At 53.9% G+C, this 16592-nt stretch overlaps 8 protein-coding genes across 8 annotated transcripts; 4 read left to right on the top strand and 4 right to left on the bottom strand.

Moving 5' to 3' along the window:
• Window positions 1-1072: 1072 nt before the first annotated feature.
• BO97DRAFT_392732 (putative alpha-galactosidase B) lies at window positions 1073-3560 on the top strand. The gene is made up of 7 exons (XM_025693885.1): window positions 1073-1635; window positions 1695-1827; window positions 1895-2035; window positions 2098-2187; window positions 2254-2556; window positions 2646-2830; window positions 2908-3560. Exons 1-7 carry the CDS (start codon window positions 1564-1566, stop codon window positions 3310-3312), a joined length of 1329 nt encoding a protein of 442 aa, XP_025550323.1. The 5' UTR covers window positions 1073-1563; the 3' UTR covers window positions 3313-3560.
• Window positions 3507-5593, bottom strand: BO97DRAFT_106626 (F-box domain protein). The gene is made up of 2 exons (XM_025689872.1): window positions 5134-5593; window positions 3507-5070 (listed from the first exon to the last, which is right to left on the bottom strand). The coding sequence occupies exons 1-2, from the start codon at window positions 5445-5447 to the stop codon at window positions 3738-3740; spliced, it is 1647 nt and encodes a 548-aa protein (XP_025550322.1). The 5' UTR covers window positions 5448-5593; the 3' UTR covers window positions 3507-3737.
• Window positions 5594-8695: 3102 nt separating this feature from the next.
• BO97DRAFT_347645 (GFA family protein) lies at window positions 8696-9410 on the top strand (the record flags this gene model as incomplete). Its single annotated transcript, XM_025691858.1, has 3 exons — window positions 8696-8885; window positions 8974-9226; window positions 9296-9410. 3 exons carry the CDS (start codon window positions 8696-8698, stop codon window positions 9408-9410), a joined length of 558 nt encoding a protein of 185 aa, XP_025550321.1.
• Window positions 9411-9845: 435 nt separating this feature from the next.
• On the top strand, window positions 9846-12081 carry BO97DRAFT_392722 (uncharacterized protein). Its single transcript, XM_025693884.1, has 5 exons — window positions 9846-10425; window positions 10492-10822; window positions 10876-10972; window positions 11402-11712; window positions 11851-12081. Exons 1-5 carry the CDS (start codon window positions 9983-9985, stop codon window positions 12007-12009), a joined length of 1341 nt encoding a protein of 446 aa, XP_025550320.1. The 5' UTR covers window positions 9846-9982; the 3' UTR covers window positions 12010-12081.
• Window positions 12082-12160: 79 nt separating this feature from the next.
• Window positions 12161-13181, bottom strand: BO97DRAFT_478752 (zinc-finger domain-containing protein). The gene is made up of 3 exons (XM_025700644.1): window positions 12750-13181; window positions 12470-12637; window positions 12161-12405 (listed from the first exon to the last, which is right to left on the bottom strand). The coding sequence occupies exons 1-3, from the start codon at window positions 13095-13097 to the stop codon at window positions 12277-12279; spliced, it is 645 nt and encodes a 214-aa protein (XP_025550319.1). The 5' UTR covers window positions 13098-13181; the 3' UTR covers window positions 12161-12276.
• Window positions 13182-13444: 263 nt separating this feature from the next.
• BO97DRAFT_425791 (uncharacterized protein) lies at window positions 13445-14224 on the top strand (the record flags this gene model as incomplete). The annotated part of the gene is made up of 3 exons (XM_025697095.1): window positions 13445-13513; window positions 13582-13941; window positions 14006-14224. The coding sequence occupies 3 exons, from the start codon at window positions 13445-13447 to the stop codon at window positions 14222-14224; spliced, it is 648 nt and encodes a 215-aa protein (XP_025550318.1).
• BO97DRAFT_106532 (uncharacterized protein) lies at window positions 14189-15119 on the bottom strand. Its single transcript, XM_025689871.1, has one exon. The coding sequence runs from the start codon at window positions 14926-14928 to the stop codon at window positions 14398-14400; it is 531 nt and encodes a 176-aa protein (XP_025550317.1). The 5' UTR covers window positions 14929-15119; the 3' UTR covers window positions 14189-14397.
• Window positions 15120-15235: 116 nt separating this feature from the next.
• Window positions 15236-16547, bottom strand: BO97DRAFT_471199 (putative dephospho-CoA kinase; the record flags this gene model as incomplete). The annotated part of the gene is made up of 2 exons (XM_025700027.1): window positions 15748-16547; window positions 15236-15253 (listed from the first exon to the last, which is right to left on the bottom strand). The coding sequence occupies exons 1-2, from the start codon at window positions 16483-16485 to the stop codon at window positions 15236-15238; spliced, it is 756 nt and encodes a 251-aa protein (XP_025550316.1). The 5' UTR covers window positions 16486-16547.
• Between the last annotated feature and the right edge of the window lie 45 nt (window positions 16548-16592).

The raw sequence follows: 16592 nt of genomic DNA, 5'->3' as shown, positions 1-16592 counted from the left end.
CTTGCAAGCTGTTACTACGAGTGTTTCTTGTCATATGCTTACGCAGCCCCTTGGCTTGGACGTTCTTATCGAATTATATATGATACCGTGCTTGACGTTTAAGCGGCAGAGAACGACGGTAGTCAGCCAAGGGGCGGTAGGTTTGAACCCAGTCAAACTATTCTTCCTGCAACTCTTGAGCTTCTACCCTCATCAGCGAAGATGCCATCTTCGTTTCGGCAGGTGCTAATTCGTCATCAAGGCCATGATCGACAAAGCGATGGTAACGCAGCGAACAGTTCGAGACGCAGCAGCCAGACGGGTGTCAAGCAAGTTACCCCAGCAAGTATCAATTGTATCACATCTACGCGTGCCCATTCGGAGGATGACCCCATGAATCTGCTTATGTCCGGTACGTTAAGGTCACCCACCACATCAGGCTACTGCTACAGAGCCATCTTGGAGAAATGAAGACTGATCTCTCACCCGGAAACATTGAATATTAAGTTCGTCACCAAACGAACAATGTCTCCACCATTTATGCCCTCTGAATTGACGAGATACAGTGGAAAAGATGAAGGGCAAGAGTATTTTTACTGACAGATTTGGAATGCTCCTGAGGGGATGCAGGGCTCAGGCCAATTCTTGAAGTCGCCGGAAGTGCTTAATGATCCTCCTCCCCCTGGTTCACGTGAGGACGTAGGGTTGTACTTGAAGCCGTTGGGTGAGACGGGAGAACGATACACCATAGATATTGACAATCTGGCGGCGCATGATGAAAGGGAATCAGTAGATAAAAGGCAATAGTGTGGTGGTGCTGACTCCCGGGAGACGGACAAACAAGAGAAGGGGGAAACACCGGGCTGGTCATCTTCTCATTTCCCCCTCTTCTGTTTAACTCCACCTCCATTTCTTCCCCTCCACATCAGCCTCGCCTTGACTCTCAGAATCTTCCCACAATCTAATTCTATCAATGCTTAGCCAGGTTACGGTGATGGGGCCTAGAGCTGATACTGCTCGATGCATCCAACAGCATGCGCCAAGCCAATATCGAGATGCGCCCAAGGTCATCCAATCTCACACCACCCACCGGTCCAGATCCATCTATCTGGACAGGAATTCACCTCCCCTCAGACACTAACGCACGCCAGCTGCAGTTTGTCATGCTTCAATTGCTACTTTACCCTTTTCAACACGGCCAAATGCTAGCCACCAGGAACACAATCCGCCACGGAAAAATCAAGAGCAGGAAAATAGCTTGACTCCAGTGATGCACGACAACATTACAGCCCGACCAAGTAGCCTAAATGGTTGGACGATATTTATCGCCTCTCCGAACATGCCACAGACTCGCCTAGTAGCAAGTGGGTTCCACCTACCTGGTCATTGTGTCTCTCCACCTCATCTACAGGGTTTCTTCCTTGACCCCGTCATCCTGTCCAGCTTCCCCGCTTCAGCGAGTTCGGCCTTATAAGTAAAGATCGTCGACTCCCGTCATGGCTGGCTCTACGGCCTCAGCAAATCCAAATTACCGTCCTTCACGGTCATCTTAGGGGCTATTGAGATACAGCTCATCTTGTCGCTATGTTGGTGTCCTCATTGACGGTGTTGGCGTTTATGTCCAGGGCCAATGCCTTGGTTCGGCACGATGATGTGGTACGAATTCTGGGTCAAGCCGAAATCCCCTCTGGATGATTCGAACTAAAAGTGCTTAGGGACGACTTCCTGCTCTGGGCTGGAATTCATGGAACGCGTTCAATTGCGAAATCGACGCAGATAAGATCCTGACTGCAGCCAACGAGGTCATAGATCTGGGGTTGAAGAACCTCGGATACGAGTACATCAACAGTGAGTAATACAGCTAGTGAACCTCTCCTTTCAGTGTCCGATGCTAAGAGCTTTACACGCACCTCAGTCGATGACTGCTGGTCCGTCAAGTCCGGACGTGACAAGACCACCAAGCGCCTCATCCCAGACCCGGACAAGTTCCCCGACGGCATCTCCGGCTTGGTTGACAAGATCCATGCTTTGGGTCTGAAAGTCGGCATTTACAGCAGTATGCATAGCCCCTTCAAATTCCGGGCCACATTATAGACGCAGAGAACTCACGCATCACAGGTGCTGGTCTCACCACCTGCGCAGGCTACCCAGCCAGTCTTGGGTATGAGAGAATCGATGCGCAAACCTTTGCCGAATGGGGCATTGATTGTAGGTCCCCAGGCTCCTTTAAGCCCCTCTTCCCTCTTCCCTGACCCAACTAACATCCTCATCCAGACCTCAAGTACGACAACTGTGGCGTCCCCACGAACCAAACCGACAAGTACACAGCTTGCGTCCCCGACAGCACCAACCCAGGAGACTTCCCCAATGGCACTTGCCCTGGTCTGGCAGACGCTGCCCCAGCCAAGTACGACTGGTCGACCTCGACCACGGCGAAGCGCTACCAGGCCATGCGCGATGCCCTTCTCAGCGTGAACCGCACCATCCTCTACTCTCTCTGCGACTGGGGCCAAGCCGACGTCAACAGTTGGGGTAACGCAACTGGCAACTCCTGGCGCATGTCCGGCGACATCACACGTAAGACATTGCCATTTCCTTCTCCTTTTCCCCTCACCCAGACTTCCAATCACTCATAGCAGACTAACCACTATCATACAACCCCCCAGCAAACTGGACCCGCATCGCCGAGATCGCCAACGAAAACTCCTTCCTCATGAACTACGCCAATTTCTGGGGATACCCCGACCCAGACATGCTCGAGGTTGGGAACGGCAACCTCACCCTGGCCGAGAACCGCGCACACTTTGCCTTGTGGGCTGCGATGAAGAGTCCCTTGATCATTGGCACTCCGGTAAGTTCATCGCTCCTTCCCTCTAGCCCGCATCAACCAGCCACCGACTCCAGAAGCTAATAAGACCAAATGAAAAGCTGGACTCAATCGACGCCGCCCACCTCGCCATCCTAAGCAACAAGGACCTACTCGCCTTCCACCAGGACCCCGTCGTCGGCCGCCCCGCCTACCCCTACAAATGGGGCTACAATGCCGACTGGACTTTCGACCCCCTCCACCCGGCAGAGTACTGGTCGGGGCCCTCGTCCACCCTCGACGGCACCCTCGTGCTCATGCTGAACTCGGAGGACCGCGCCCAGACCCGCACCGCGTACTGGAAGGAAATCCCCGAGCTGCAGGGTCGGCACCGCGGCCGCCGCGGCACCGGGTTCCGTGTCCGGAATGCCTGGACGGGCAATGATCTGGGGTGTGTGCGCGATAAGCACAGCGTGAAGCTGGCGAGTCATGATGCGGCGGTATTGGTTGTTGGCGATGTTTGTTGATTCTGGAGGGCATAGCTGGGATCTCTCGGAGAAAAGGGACTTGAGACATGAAGGGCAAAGGGTAAGTTGTTCGTTTCTTGCAGATTGTAGGCCGTTTGAAGGACAAGAATGGAAGAGCTGTTTAGTGGAAAGGAAAAGGGGAAGGCCGTGGCAGATGCACCAAATCGTCGTTTTTATTTTACTGAATGCCGAAGCATTGAACACATCCTATGTATTCTGGATTCATATCCGTCCATCCGATCATGGAGAAGTAAAGACAAGATAAATACCTAAATATGAACAAGTGCTCGGCCCAGTCACAGACAGCCAGTTTAAACAGTCCACTCCAACGACCAGTCCAGGTCCGATCCTCACTCATTACAACATTATCCGTACCAAGTTGACAGGAACCGCCGGCTCACCAGAGAGCGAAGCAATGATCTCATTCACCGCCACAGATCCTGTCGACTGTCGCGTCGCCACCCTCCACTACTCTTGGGACGGCCGTCATCGTCGACCGGTACGGCCAGGAACCCGCCAAAGCCGTTACCGACCAGCACGCTCTTCCGTGCGTCGCCGCCCCAAGTTCGACTCAGCTGCGCGTCGTGGAAACTCACCGGCCGCGTGGTGCTCGCGCGGCGCCCGCGCGTCGACGGCGGCTCGTACGGTGTGAAGTTCCACTCGAGCTCGTCCAGCCCCTTACTGTACACGTTGAGGGGCTGGGATAGACCCCCGTGGAAGAACTGTGGGCCACTTTCACCGCCGCCGAGGAGACGCGGTGGCGGTGCGAGCAGTAGGGTTTCGGGAAAGCTGGAATCGCGAACATAGAGATCCCGTAGAGCAGGGAGTGTGTGGGACATGAGCGATGAAATGAGGTAGGTGTAGTAGGAGGCTGCGACAGGAGGGAGATTGCCGTTGGGACCGGTGGGGGATGTGATCTCGTAGTGGAGAAGGGTGAGGGATCGGGATGCGAGAGGGGGCACACTGTCGGCCGGGAAGGAGCGGGTGACTTCCTGGTTGACAGAGAAGGAGCGGAGCTGAGGCGCCAGGGAGAGAATCTGGTTGAAGGTCGATGGAAGGACACCGGTGGAAGATAGGGTCAGGGAATGGAGATTCTTGCGATTGGAAGGAAGAGAGAAGAAATCGACAAGCCCGCTTGCCGTGACGTTAGGGGTATCTCGGAGTGTGAGGCGCTGGACGGCTGGGAACGGAGGAAGGGAATCGGAGAGCGCGAAGGCGGAGTCATCGAGCCAGGGCAGATCATCGAGGGTGAGATCACGGAGATGAGCGAAAGAAGCAAGGCCCATCCGGAGGATGTGAGGCTCGATTTGCAATCGGGACAGCTCCAGTACTTCCAAGTTTACCCAAAGCGGAGCGTCGGGTAACTGCGAAAAGCTTCCCTCCGCCCCATGTCGGTAACTCATCCGACGGAGATCCTGACAGCGACCGATAAGTTCCTGTTTGAGAGCCAAGCAAGACGGATCGTCGCTGAATATTCCGGCGGGGAGGTCGACGTAGCGAAGATTTGGCAAGACGGAGATGGTGCGGGCAATTTCACTTTTGCTCGCCTCGCGGGTCATGTATGGCATACGAAGAGAAAGCACCCGATGTCCCAGATCCGATGAGTCTCGCACAGCTTGCATGAAAAGTCGTAATCGAACCTGAGGCGCGTCGATGGCTTCCCCATTGCGATTCATGAACGAGCGTCGCTTGCGTTTGGCAGACAGTTGGACTTCGAGTTCGCAGTAATGAACGGGGTCGATGCGGACATGGGAGTATCTAGGTGTGAAGACGCACTTAGCGGGATGGACGTTGTATTGGGTGATCATCGCCAGAACTTACAGTAAAGCCCGAGCTTCGAGGTACCAGCGTTGACAGACCAAAGCGCAGTGGGCCAGGTCGCGCATGTCACAGAGCATGCAGCCATCCTCAGTCATGGACTCCTCCGATGTCTCATAGCTGTCATCAACGGTATGTGGGCAGACGGCGGCAAAGATGCGCCTCAGGATGGGTCGAGGGAGGGATTTGGTCAAGTCCTGACTGGAGGCCGACCGTGGATAGACATCGACGTCGGTGCGGAGATGATCGTAGGTGGCCGCATTCCCCGCACTGTGGTTCCTGGAGGAATGTCTGCGAAGCCGGCTCAGAAGACCCATCGTGCAGTGTCCACCGGAAAGGACATGGATTGAGGGGAACTGAGGGGGGTCAAGTGTGAAGGGATGTAGAAGGGAAAATGTCAGAGAACACCAAGTGAGAGAATTAGGTCAGACAGGAAAGAGGGTTGAACGGAAGTTCGGACTTTAGAGAGAGAGATAAAGAAAGCTGAAACGCTTGATGGGGACCAGGCTAAGTGAAAAGTGGAGAGAGTGAGAGCAAAAGAAGCAGCACCAAATGACCGAGGGAGTGGACAGGAGGCGGAGGCACAGTTAAAACTTGAGATTGACACTGTCAGAGCGAGCGTTCATTCGATGCACAAGTGCTGCATGCACCCGCCGTTCGTATGGCTTGGGAGGATTCGGTGATTGGCATTTCTCCCCAAGCGAAATGACAAGGGTGTGTTGCGCGCCAAGAGTTTCCTATATTAGGCGGGGGTTTCAGGTTAGGCTGGATGGAAGGTGCTTTTTGGACGATGGACGCTGGACTGGTGGGTTTCATCCTGCAGGGTGAGAGGCAGTGAGGACAGAATTGGGTTTGTTCCGAGTGGTAGAGATGAGATGGTGTTGTTGTGGTGGTGGTGATTCTTGCCCCCTTCCCTGTAGATCACAACATCCACTACGGTGGACGTTACCTCCATCTCCCGCCAACAACACACTCTGTCTATCCTAGGGACCATACCAGCCTTCCACTTGACTGACCTTGGTCCCAAAATTGTGTGGTTACACTGTATACAGGGTCCTCTTACCTTTTTACCACCTTTTTCATCGTCCGTCCTGACCTGTACCACTTCCATCTCCTACGTCGAATTAATCTCATCCCTCGCTTATATAGAGGACAACTACCTCTACGGCACAATTCAACCTATGCGACCGTAATGGGAACCGAAGACTCGAATCTTCATTTGACCACTATTGATCAGAATGAACGAAGGAGTCTTCCAAGCGCTGAATGTACACACCCGTTCGATGACAGTGATGAAGCAAGCAGTGACAGCGATGTAACTTGGTCCCCTGGTGATGGGATTTGTCCAACAACAGCACAGTTCAACCATTGCTGTCAGTCAAGGATCGATGAGTGGAAAAGTGCAGCCTCTATACCCCTGGAAGGCACGGACCCCTTCCATCATCACTCAAGGGCTTTCTTGAATCTCCTCCAAGATGTTCCTCTCTCTACAGTCTACCGCCTATATGTCTGCTTGCCGCCTTCTGGACAAACACAACCCAACCTTTCTTCAGGTATTGTATCGTGTACGTGACTCGGAAGACTCTATCGTCCCTAGAGCAGATGTGTTCCAAACTTCCTATTTTTCCCGACCAGAATGATCGGTGCCATGGTCGCCAGCACCTTCCTTCGGCGCAACACTCGTCGAAAACCTCAGCCTTGAAGTAAGAGCACACCTGGCACATACGCACAGGCCTGTTTCATGGCGAATGTATTGGATCTTGGAGTCTGGCGAGAGAACCCCGGCAAGCGCAGAACATCAAATTAGGCTTGATCGAGCTCACAGTGTTTGTAGTTCTTGTTCCGCAGGTCATACTACTAATGAGTAAGTTGAACAAATAGCTTGTTATAATCACGATAGGATGACGACTGGCATCCAGCCTGCCCTATCCTGAACGAAACAATGCTGATGGGCAATCATGGACTGCAACATCGCGCTTATTCAATTGGCACAGAATTTACGATGATGGCATCTGGCTCGATGGCGGTCAGGGTGACACTGAGTCGACTTCAGATGCATCCATGGATTATCGACACGTTTGATAGCCAAGGCGATGAGCCAATCGAGGAGCCCAAACGCGGTGAGCTCTGTATCGAGCGTATCTTGCGGTGGAATCATGAAGTCAATCAAAATCGGCAGGCAAGGGGCTGCCTTGAAACTAACTCATGGAACGGAACGGGAGGCATATAAGAATTGATGTCTCATCAATTTATTCTACCGATGTCTGCTTGGCTACATATTGCCTGAGTGACGCTTCTAGTATGCGCACTGTAGACTCGACTCCGGACAGGTGTCATACAGAGCGATTTTAGTTTAGCCAAGTGTCAAACCACCCTCCATTGCTGTCTGGGTGTCCATGCTAACAATCCATTCTGACGTCCAAAGCAGCAAGCTTGAACCAGTTCTATCGGGCATGTTCTTGGGTGCTAACGCTATGCACAGATTGGTCGATACCGCTTAACCAAGGCCATCCATCAGAGTCAAAGGTATATACTCTGGCCCGTGGTTAATAGGCCGGGTGACTTCTCACTGTTAGCGCCCAGGTCATCCGTTGCTTTCCATATAGAAACCCAGCCTTGGCCTCTTAGTGTAATCAGGAACTGGTCTGGTATACTAATAGTAACTTTGCAGCAAGGGTTTCAAGGTCAGAGGCATTGTTCGGCGCTTCTGCGTGGCCATCCAACTAGCTTAGGTATAACCATTCTTGATCACCTCGTTTCCGACCACGCCGAGTAAGGATACATCATTCATCAGTTCTAATTGACGTCTAAGTCATCGGCATAGCCGATGATGCTTAGCCAATTGCATATTCCGCTAGATAGTCTGCGGTGACAGCCAGTGGTAAAACGTGAACGGGACGGGCACCACTATAGGAAAGGAGAGTAGCGATTATTGAAAATCCGACAACACCACCACCTTGATCAGAGTTGCTTCTGATGGAGCTGTCATCAAGATGGAACCGAGAGGGTGTTGACGCGGGGAGACGGGGAGCAGCCGGTTCTGGAGCCTAGTTATTCAGGCCGCCGTTTTCCCCCAAGGTTGATGGACTCCGATTTATTCATAGAAACAAGCACTAACTAGATCACCACCACTACCACCATCAGACCTACCTTATTTAAGCTTATTCACAATGGCTTCTTTTCTATCCCATAACCCACTGCACAGACCCCTAAACTGATCTCCAGCATACCTATTCTGTCACCATGATCCATGATCCAGTCGTTATTGTCGATTCCAAGGCCCCGTCATCGAATACATCGTCATGACATCATCCCAGTCCAGGCCCTGCACAAGCTGCGATTTCTGTATAAATAGCGATGAATGCATGAATGGACGCCAACTCGAGCCTCATTCTTCACTCTTTCTTCCCCAGAAATCGACACTAGCTTTGCGTAATACTGTGCTATGCGATCCACTGGCCTCCGACTCTGGACCACCCCGATCCTCCGCCCAACCCCCAAGTATATCCCCCGCCCTCAACCCCTCCTCCGCACCAACTTCTTTCAAACCTACAACGCTCGCAAGATGTCCGACAAGCCCGAAGGCACGAAGGACATGGCGCAGCGCCCGCCGTACCAGATCCGCTCGCCCGAGGAATTCGGCGAAGTCAAGTGGCACGGCAAGTGCCAGTGCGGCCAAGTGCGATACCAACTCAACCGCGAGAAGCCTCTCAAGACCAAGTTCTGCCACTGTCGCGGGTGTCAGATGACCCATGGTAAGTTCCAGCGCTCACTTGTCGATCAATCGACCAGTCCACTGGGCGGAATGGAATGGAGGATGCTGACCTGAACTCTCTTACCCAGCCGCTCCCTTCCAATGGGCGGCCATCTTCCACAAGGAGAATCTGACCTTCACTAAGGGCGCCGAGGGCCTGGCGTTCTACTCCTCGGCTAATGCCACGCGCGATTACAGTCTGCCGACGAAGGTGTTCTGTTCGTGGTGTCGGTCGCCGATTATGGACGAAGGTCGGAATGTCTGTTTGCTGTTCCCTGAGACTATTGAACGTGGAGATACCGATGAGGAGCGAATGGAGTGGCGGAAGGCGTTCGAGGTCGAGTAAGTTTTGTGTCTTTTTTGTGTTTCGTTCGTTCCGCTTCGGCTCCTTTTACTTACCATGAATCCCAGTTGTCACATCTTCTACAGCCAGCGGGTTTTGGAGATCCCTGACGGGAAGCCCAAGTGGGCGGGAATGGATGAGGATAGTGATATGGTTGATGATATGGGCAAGCCCACGAAATGAGCATCTACCGGTACTGATTTTTGAGATGGTCTGTGAACATCATGGGTGCTGGGCCACGTACACGACCAGGTCAGCGATATGAATCAGACGAGACATGATAAACGAGCGTGATGTGTGTATATTAGGGCTATGTATTTATAATATGTTGAGCAGAAAACATGATGAACATAGCAACAGACCAATCACCATCCCTGTAGGAGGAACATGCCAACCCGGAGGTTAGGATGCCCGCGGCGATTGTCGTCGGCTGCCTATCAGGCGTAGTCATGATGGAAAGGACGGCAACGGAAAAAGCAATCATGCTAATGTCCTAGTATCTCCGGCCCGATGTCACCCTCTGCATGGGTCATGCCGGCCAGTCAGTTATTGAAAGTCCAGAAACCCCCTGGTCAGGTAGGCCCAAGACATCGAATTCCTGAAGTTTTTCGGGGCGTATGGCGCGGGGTTGGTCAGCCGATGCCAGAAACCTGATGATCTGAGATACGTCTATAAGAGTGAACTCAGCACAACCAGACAATAATGCCAATATGCACATCATCCAAAACAATTCTGCGTAGTTTGCGAGACCCGCGATGTGGCTCAACTCCCGATACACCGTGCTAGCGGCGCTGGTCGCACAAGCGACAGCGGTCACCCAGATCACCGACGCGAACATGACAGCGCTGCTCAACCAGGGCGGCGTCGAGCTGGCCGACCGGTACGCTCCGCTTTGGTTCTTCGGGGAGGCCCTGAACGAGGTGCCATGTTACCCGACCTGGGCCTTTGGGGGCTCGCCCGACTCGCCCGATGTATACGACACGGCGCATCGGACGGCACCCGCGCCGCAATGCGAGTATCCCGATGTAGGCTGCAAATGCCGCAACCCGGGAGTCGCTGCGGGGAGCCCAGGGCCGGCGTTCCCGATCTACTACACCGTGCAGCGATGCAATGAGACCGAGGTGCGGGTGGTCTATAACCTCTTCTATGAGAAGGACGGCGCCGAGGTGCTCGACCTCATCGAGACCGGCCATGACTAGTAAGTAGTCGCGCTGCCAAGGGGCTTTTGTTTATGCGCAATCGGGGAAGTCTAATCCGTAGACAGTGACTGGGAGAGGGTCATCATCGTACACTCTCGCAACGATGCAACCAAGCTGTGGGCGCCTTCTCGCGCGCTGCTCTCCGCCCACAGCGGCTACCATAACATCGTGTGGAGCAAGATCCATAGCACGTTGACCACCGAGGAGATCGAGGCCGGCGACGCCAAAACGCCCGCAGGGGTGCAGAACAACGACCATCCGAAGGTGTATGTTTCGTGGTCCAAGCACGCGCATTTCGATACCCGCGACACGATCTGGGTCGACCCTATCAGTCAATCGACGGACAATGCCTTTCGCAGTGACGACTGGTGGTACTATGTCGAGCAGAAGTACTATGTCAGTTCTGTGGTTACTCATATCACCCAGACCCTGCTGACAGTTAGCAACAGATCCAATCGGACAATTCCACCGCGGCCGGGAAAGCCTTGGGCAGCACGGATTGGGGATCGGCGACCAGCAATCCTCCGTATGTGCAAGCGAGCGTCTGTTCCGCTTCGTGATCATGTACGCGATATTCTTGAATATAGATGTGGACTGGGACACATAGAGTTATAGCAGAAGACATTGTTGTGATCATTGTTGATGTTCAGCCTGTAGTATTGCCGCGATAAATAATAATGCGCGGAGGGAAGTGAAAATGACGTCGATGACGGGCGGGGGACAACCCCCCGAAATTCCTCTCTGTTCTCATCAACCTCATTCAGCTAACTGAATCACCATCAACTCCCCTTCAATCTCTCCTACCTACTCTAGCAGTACGTATACTCCTCTACTGAAGCAATTGACTCGCTTACAACCCATCTACCCCCTCAACGCCCCCAAACCCTCCTCCTCTATTCCCCTCCAACCCCGCGCCCACACCAACAACCCACCACAATCCCCAACACAAAGACTAGAACTAACCAACCAACCCAGCCTCAAACCCCCAAGGAAGAAAAGAAACACAAAAAAAAATGTGGTTCCAAAAAACCTTCACCCTCCCCTCCCGCTCACGCGGCAGCTACCTGATCACCGACCACGTACTGTCCGAGCTGCCAGAGATCCGGGACTACAAGGTGGGGATGCTGAACCTGTTCGTGCAGCACACCAGCTGCGCGCTCTCGTTGAACGAGAACTGGGACGAGGATGTGCGGGCCGACATGAGCGACGCGCTGGACCGCATCGCCCCCTACGACAAGAAGGGGAACCTGTATCGCCATTCCGCCGAGGGGGAGGATGATATGCCGGTTAGTTTTTTTCTCTCCCCTTCTTTCTTGATTACTTGAGGGGAATGGGGGTGGCTGTGTAGAGATTAGGGATGGGATGGGATGGGAAGAGGGTGTGGAATGGAAGAAGAGCTGACGTATATGGTTTGCAACATACAGGCACACATTAAGTCTGCTTTGATCGGGGCTTCGGTTACAATTCCCATCTCGAATGGTCGGTTGGCGACGGGCACGTGGCAGGGTATCTGGCATTTGGAGTTCCGCACGAGTCGGCACTCGCGCAAGGTGGTGGCTACCATTCAGGGTGAGAAGGCGTGAGTCGAGTCTTAGAGGATTAGTGGTTAGTATTTTAGTTGCTGGGTTAGTGTATAGAATCGAACATCACACTCGAAATGAAGAGTTACAAATCATTGGCTCCTAGTCGTAGCCCCGATACCTTGTTACTTTGATATGGAGTACTTTTAACATAGTCGGTTCTAACAACTTCATTGTCTGGTACATCTGTACAACAGCCTGAGGGCCAAACGGGACACAAAGAAACAACAATAAACAAGTCATCAACGCCAAAGGGAAACAATCGATTCTTTACCGCTGCTCGAAAGCATTATCAGTCACACGCTGGGTCTCGTTCACCTCGGCGGCATCACCGAGAGGCTTGAGGGGGTAGCTGGTGGCAGGGAGGGACTCGAGGTACGAGCGGTGCTGCTCGTGAGCCTGTCGGTTATCATGTTAGCACGCCCGTTTCCAAGAGCAATGGCAGAAGCAAGCAAGGACATACGAAGGGAAGACCGCAGTAGCCGCAGGTAGCGATCTCGGGCTTGTCGGTGTTGATGAAGATGCGGGGGTGGCCGAGGGGGCCGCCGCCGCCGTCACAGCTGACGATCTTCTTCTTCGTCCAGCGCACAGGCTGCTTGTGGATAAGCTCGATAGCGGCCATAGGTTGGGGCTAGGAAGAGCGTGTTAGTTTCCGAATTCACTGTGATATCCCTTCCCTTGCCTCGCCGTCTATTCGCCCCGAGAATCGCTCCAAGGGCTCAATGGCTCGGAATCAAACACACCTGCATCTCCATTATCGTCTGCTCGAAGCGAGGACCGGTCATGGCCTTCTCCCTCGGTTGCTGGCTGGCTGCCCAGGTCGTGGCCCGGTTGGGAGCCTGGAGCTGGCGGCTGCGCTCGCCGGCCTCGGGCGTCTCCTGCAGGGGCTTGTCCCATGCGCCCATCGAGTCCACGGGAGTAGCATTGGTGGCGGACACGTTCGGCACGGACTTGGGCGGGGTCGGGTCGTTGGCGTGCAGGCTGTTGTCAGAGAGACGAGGGACAGTGGTCGAGTAGCTGGCCCGGGCGACGACCCGCGGGGTCCAGGCGGTCGAGAATGCCGCGACGCGGCTGCGGACGCAGTTCATCATGCTGGGCGAAGTGATATCCCAGGAATATCTGAAGGAGGTGGGCGGAGGTGAGGGCGGAGGACAAGTCCGGGTCGAAGGGGAGGAGGATTGCAATAGTGAGGTTTCCACCACCACTCAATGAGAGTCTGCGGGAGCTGGCAGCATCTCAACAGCCAATCGGCGCCGCTCCTGCCACGGATGCGGTGGGATTCTGCCGCCCGCGATTTTCTTTGCTTTGCAATCGATGCCATTTTGCTGGCCCTCAAGTTTCGCGCTTCTTTACGCGGTTCGGTTCTTAAATAAACGACTTCTTTCATCCCAGCTTCACGTCACTCTTTCCATCTGAAGCCAAAGTTCAAGTCGCCGCCATGTCTACCCCATCCACACCCGGCAATAAGCCAGAGAAGACCATGTCTTCTCGTCTCTTGACGATGAAGGTATGTAGTTCATTGCGATACATTGATCCTCGCGGTGAATTTTTCGGGCGCGATGCTAATTTCTACAGTTCATGCAACGTGCTGCGGCTGAGAAGCCCACGCCGCAGTCGTCCGGTGAGACTTCCACTACGCCAGTCTCGAAGCGACAAAGGCTTTCGACGGGATCAGTGCAGAGCCCCTCGACACCCCAATCGGACATGGACGCTGTCGCAGCCGCCCTAGCTGCCGAGGAGGAGAAGCGGAAAGAAGCGCTTGCTCGGCAGGCTGCGGAGTCGGGTGATACAGAATGGGTGCTGGACTATGGCTATGAGACACCTGCAACCCAACCGTTTGTCGTCGCCGATAGCTCATTGGACGCGGATGACGACGACATGGTCTACGGCGGGCGGCAGTCTTACGGCAACTATAGGCGGAAGAAGAAGAGCGCGGTTAGTGCTGACTGTTCCGTTCAACATGACGGCCGTTGATAATATATACTAACAAACATATCAGTCCGGAGGAACGGAAGAGGAATCCGATGAGGATGATGACAGCGACGCCGATCCCAACGATATGGACGCCATGATTAAGAAGGCAAAGAAGAAAGCTGCGAAGAAGGAAAAGAACAAGCCTCAGCCAGTCAAGTTGTCGTCACTGACGAGTATTTCTGGAGGGCGCCATGGAAACATTGGCGGCGAGAAGAAACAGAAGAAACGCAAGCACAATAAATAAAAACACGACAAGGTCAATCATCAAATCATACATTGCATGAAAATTCATCGAGACTTCGTCAACTCGGCGTTTTTTTTTCCACGAAATACTCGGATACTCACGACATATTGACGATCTGGTGGAGGCTTTCGCCAGGGCAGGTGCAGACGATGATTCTGGTAACAGATTTCTTGTCACCAGTATTCATCATCCTGCAACAACCAACTTGACGCCTTACGGTTCAAACTGGCGTTGTCTTGGACATTGTCGTAGGGTCCAGTTCCACAGGAATGGACTCTGCATGGAGATTGCACAGGAGTACCGCGCCCAGCTCCATTGCTGCTCTTCCTGCTGCTCGGCTGTCTGCGATGTGATGAACTGCTCACGACAATATCCCCATCCTTGGGGTCCATTTCCCAGGTGCCTGGACCCCGACTAGAAGGCAGCGCTGTGGGGGTGCTTTTGGTCCGATGAGCTCGGTCCTCTCCAATGCTCGCGTTTGTGGAATGTGAGGACTTGCGCAATTTATATAGCCCACTAGGCAGTCTCTCGAGGGTCAGAATTTGCGGCGCTCGAGGGTTATAGTCTGCTTGGCATTGTGGCGCAACCACCTGATGGCGTTCCATTGGCTGCGGATTATTGGTCAATGCGATCCGGGCTTTGGTCTTTATTTCAGCAGGGTAAGACGCGGCTCGGGTGTCTATGTCTCGCACGTCACTCTCCATTGAAATCGCAAGGGAATGAGGGTATACCTTGTTCTTGGACCGAGGTGTGGCTGAACGAGTCTTCTGCTTCGCGAACACCTTGGATCACATACCCAGGTGGAAGATAGATCCTGGTAGCTGGAGGATCTTGTGGTCGTCGGAGGATTCGCAGCCGGCCGTTCCTGGACTCCACCCAGCTCTCGTACTCGGGGGTCAAGCCGCAGAGTCCCATGGATTGCAAGCTAAGGTTATGAGATTCCGTGCTATATCCAGAGCATTAGACAGTGCGTCGAACCAGTAGAGAATAGCAGCTGTGCTCAAGGGGCTTTCATCCACTACTCATCTCCTGTAGGCAGAGTATAAGACCCGCAGTGATTTCGGTAGAGAAGGTTAAGCTTAAACTATGAGACAGCCCGGGCCCGGGGTAGTCCCCCACTGCCTAATCTGGAAATCACATGCAGGACGGTCACAGTCAATTCACGCTGGCAGCAAGCAAGCACAGCCTGCATCAAATCTACTGCAAATCATGCGCGCATTGGAGCGTATTCCCAAGCGCCAGCTCGACAGCCCAAGAACCAAACGATAATCTCGCTAGCAAACACAAACCCAGAGACCGAGATACCACAAAACAACAGCAGCAACCAAAGCCACCAACCACCATCATACATGAATTAAATCCCCAACGCCCAAAAAACACCATGTATACACCCACAGACCCATCCCGAGATTTCAGATCCTCGCCTTAACCCTTTCGGTTTCCGACTCCCTCTCGCGCCTCTCCCACCCCCTCCTCCCCCAAAAATTAACGCCCAAATTCCAAACAGCAACAGCAACACCCACAGGAGGCAGAACCAACAAAACCCAAGCCCACCACCTGGGACTCGACGCACTCACGACCTGCAAAGCGGACCGAACCTCCTCCTCAAGCTGCCTCTTATCGCCATCATTCCAAACCACCAGACCCCGCGCCTTTCCCCGGAACTCCGCACGCGCCACCTTCCCCATGACATCCCCCTGGCTCTTAACGCGATTCTCGGCCTCCTCGGCACTAAGATGCCGGTCCCGCGCAAGGAGCCGCTCCATCTGCACGGCGGGATCGCGCACGCCGACGACAACGACGGTCCCGCAGATGAGATCCATGCCGCTCTCGAACAGCAGCGGCACGTCGAGCACCACCGCCCAGTGGCCGCGGAGGTAGTGGTAGCACAGCGCTTTGTAGACTTCCCAGCGGACGGCGGGGTGCACGATCTTGTTGAGGATCATGCGGTCGCGTTTGCGGTCTTCGGTTGTGCCAAAGACGCGCCGGCCGAGGGCGAGGCGGTTGAGGGGGCGGGAGTCATCGGTGGTGGTGGGGGAGGGGGAGTCTGACTCTGGGGGGGAGGCTGGGAGGAGAAGGTCCGGCGTTGTCGGGCCGAAGTAATTCACGATGGCTTTGTAGCCTTCTGTGCCGGGTTCGACGACCTTGCGGGCTAGTAGGTCTGTGTCGATGATCGGGAGGGAGTAGGGCGGTGAGGAGAGGAGGGACGAGACGGTCGATTTGCCCGTTGCGATTGAGCCGGTTAGGCCTATGATTAACATCTTCAATTAGGTTTTTGTGTAGAAATTTGGATGTTGGGTGAGGTTCGACTTTGACAGTGGTTGGAAGGGTGGATTTGGATAGTGCGGAGGGATGGAATTGTTGTTCG

The sequence above is a fragment of the Aspergillus homomorphus genome (genome assembly GCF_003184865.1).
Source record: "Aspergillus homomorphus CBS 101889 unplaced genomic scaffold BO97scaffold_24, whole genome shotgun sequence".
Lineage (NCBI taxonomy): Eukaryota > Fungi > Ascomycota > Eurotiomycetes > Eurotiales > Aspergillaceae > Aspergillus > Aspergillus homomorphus.
This window is presented reverse-complemented; position numbering and strand designations above follow the sequence as displayed.

Excerpts from the sequence above, each read along its gene's own strand:
- BO97DRAFT_478752 (XM_025700644.1), bottom strand. The coding sequence starts at position 13,097 with ATGATGAACTGCGTCCGCAGCCGCGTCGCGGCATTCTCGACCGCCTGG. Across the intron at positions 12,638-12,749 it reads AGACGATAATGGAGATGCAG|CCCCAACCTATGGCCGCTAT; the intron begins GTGTGTTTGATT and ends CGCTCTTCCTAG. Across the intron at positions 12,406-12,469 it reads GCTACTGCGGTCTTCCCTTC|GCTCACGAGCAGCACCGCTC; the intron begins GTATGTCCTTGC and ends GATAACCGACAG.
- BO97DRAFT_106626 (XM_025689872.1), bottom strand. The coding sequence starts at position 5,447 with ATGGGTCTTCTGAGCCGGCTTCGCAGACATTCCTCCAGGAACCACAGT. Across the intron at positions 5,071-5,133 it reads CTCGAAGCTCGGGCTTTACT|ATACTCCCATGTCCGCATCG; the intron begins GTAAGTTCTGGC and ends CTTCACACCTAG.
- BO97DRAFT_106532 (XM_025689871.1), bottom strand. The coding sequence starts at position 14,928 with ATGGAGAGTGACGTGCGAGACATAGACACCCGAGCCGCGTCTTACCCT.
- BO97DRAFT_392722 (XM_025693884.1), top strand. The coding sequence starts at position 9,983 with ATGTGGCTCAACTCCCGATACACCGTGCTAGCGGCGCTGGTCGCACAA. Across the intron at positions 10,426-10,491 it reads ATCGAGACCGGCCATGACTA|TGACTGGGAGAGGGTCATCA; the intron begins GTAAGTAGTCGC and ends ATCCGTAGACAG. Across the intron at positions 11,713-11,850 it reads AGGGGGAGGATGATATGCCG|GCACACATTAAGTCTGCTTT; the intron begins GTTAGTTTTTTT and ends TGCAACATACAG.
- BO97DRAFT_392732 (XM_025693885.1), top strand. The coding sequence starts at position 1,564 with ATGTTGGTGTCCTCATTGACGGTGTTGGCGTTTATGTCCAGGGCCAAT. Across the intron at positions 2,188-2,253 it reads TGCCGAATGGGGCATTGATT|ACCTCAAGTACGACAACTGT; the intron begins GTAGGTCCCCAG and ends ATCCTCATCCAG. Across the intron at positions 2,831-2,907 it reads CCTTGATCATTGGCACTCCG|CTGGACTCAATCGACGCCGC; the intron begins GTAAGTTCATCG and ends CCAAATGAAAAG.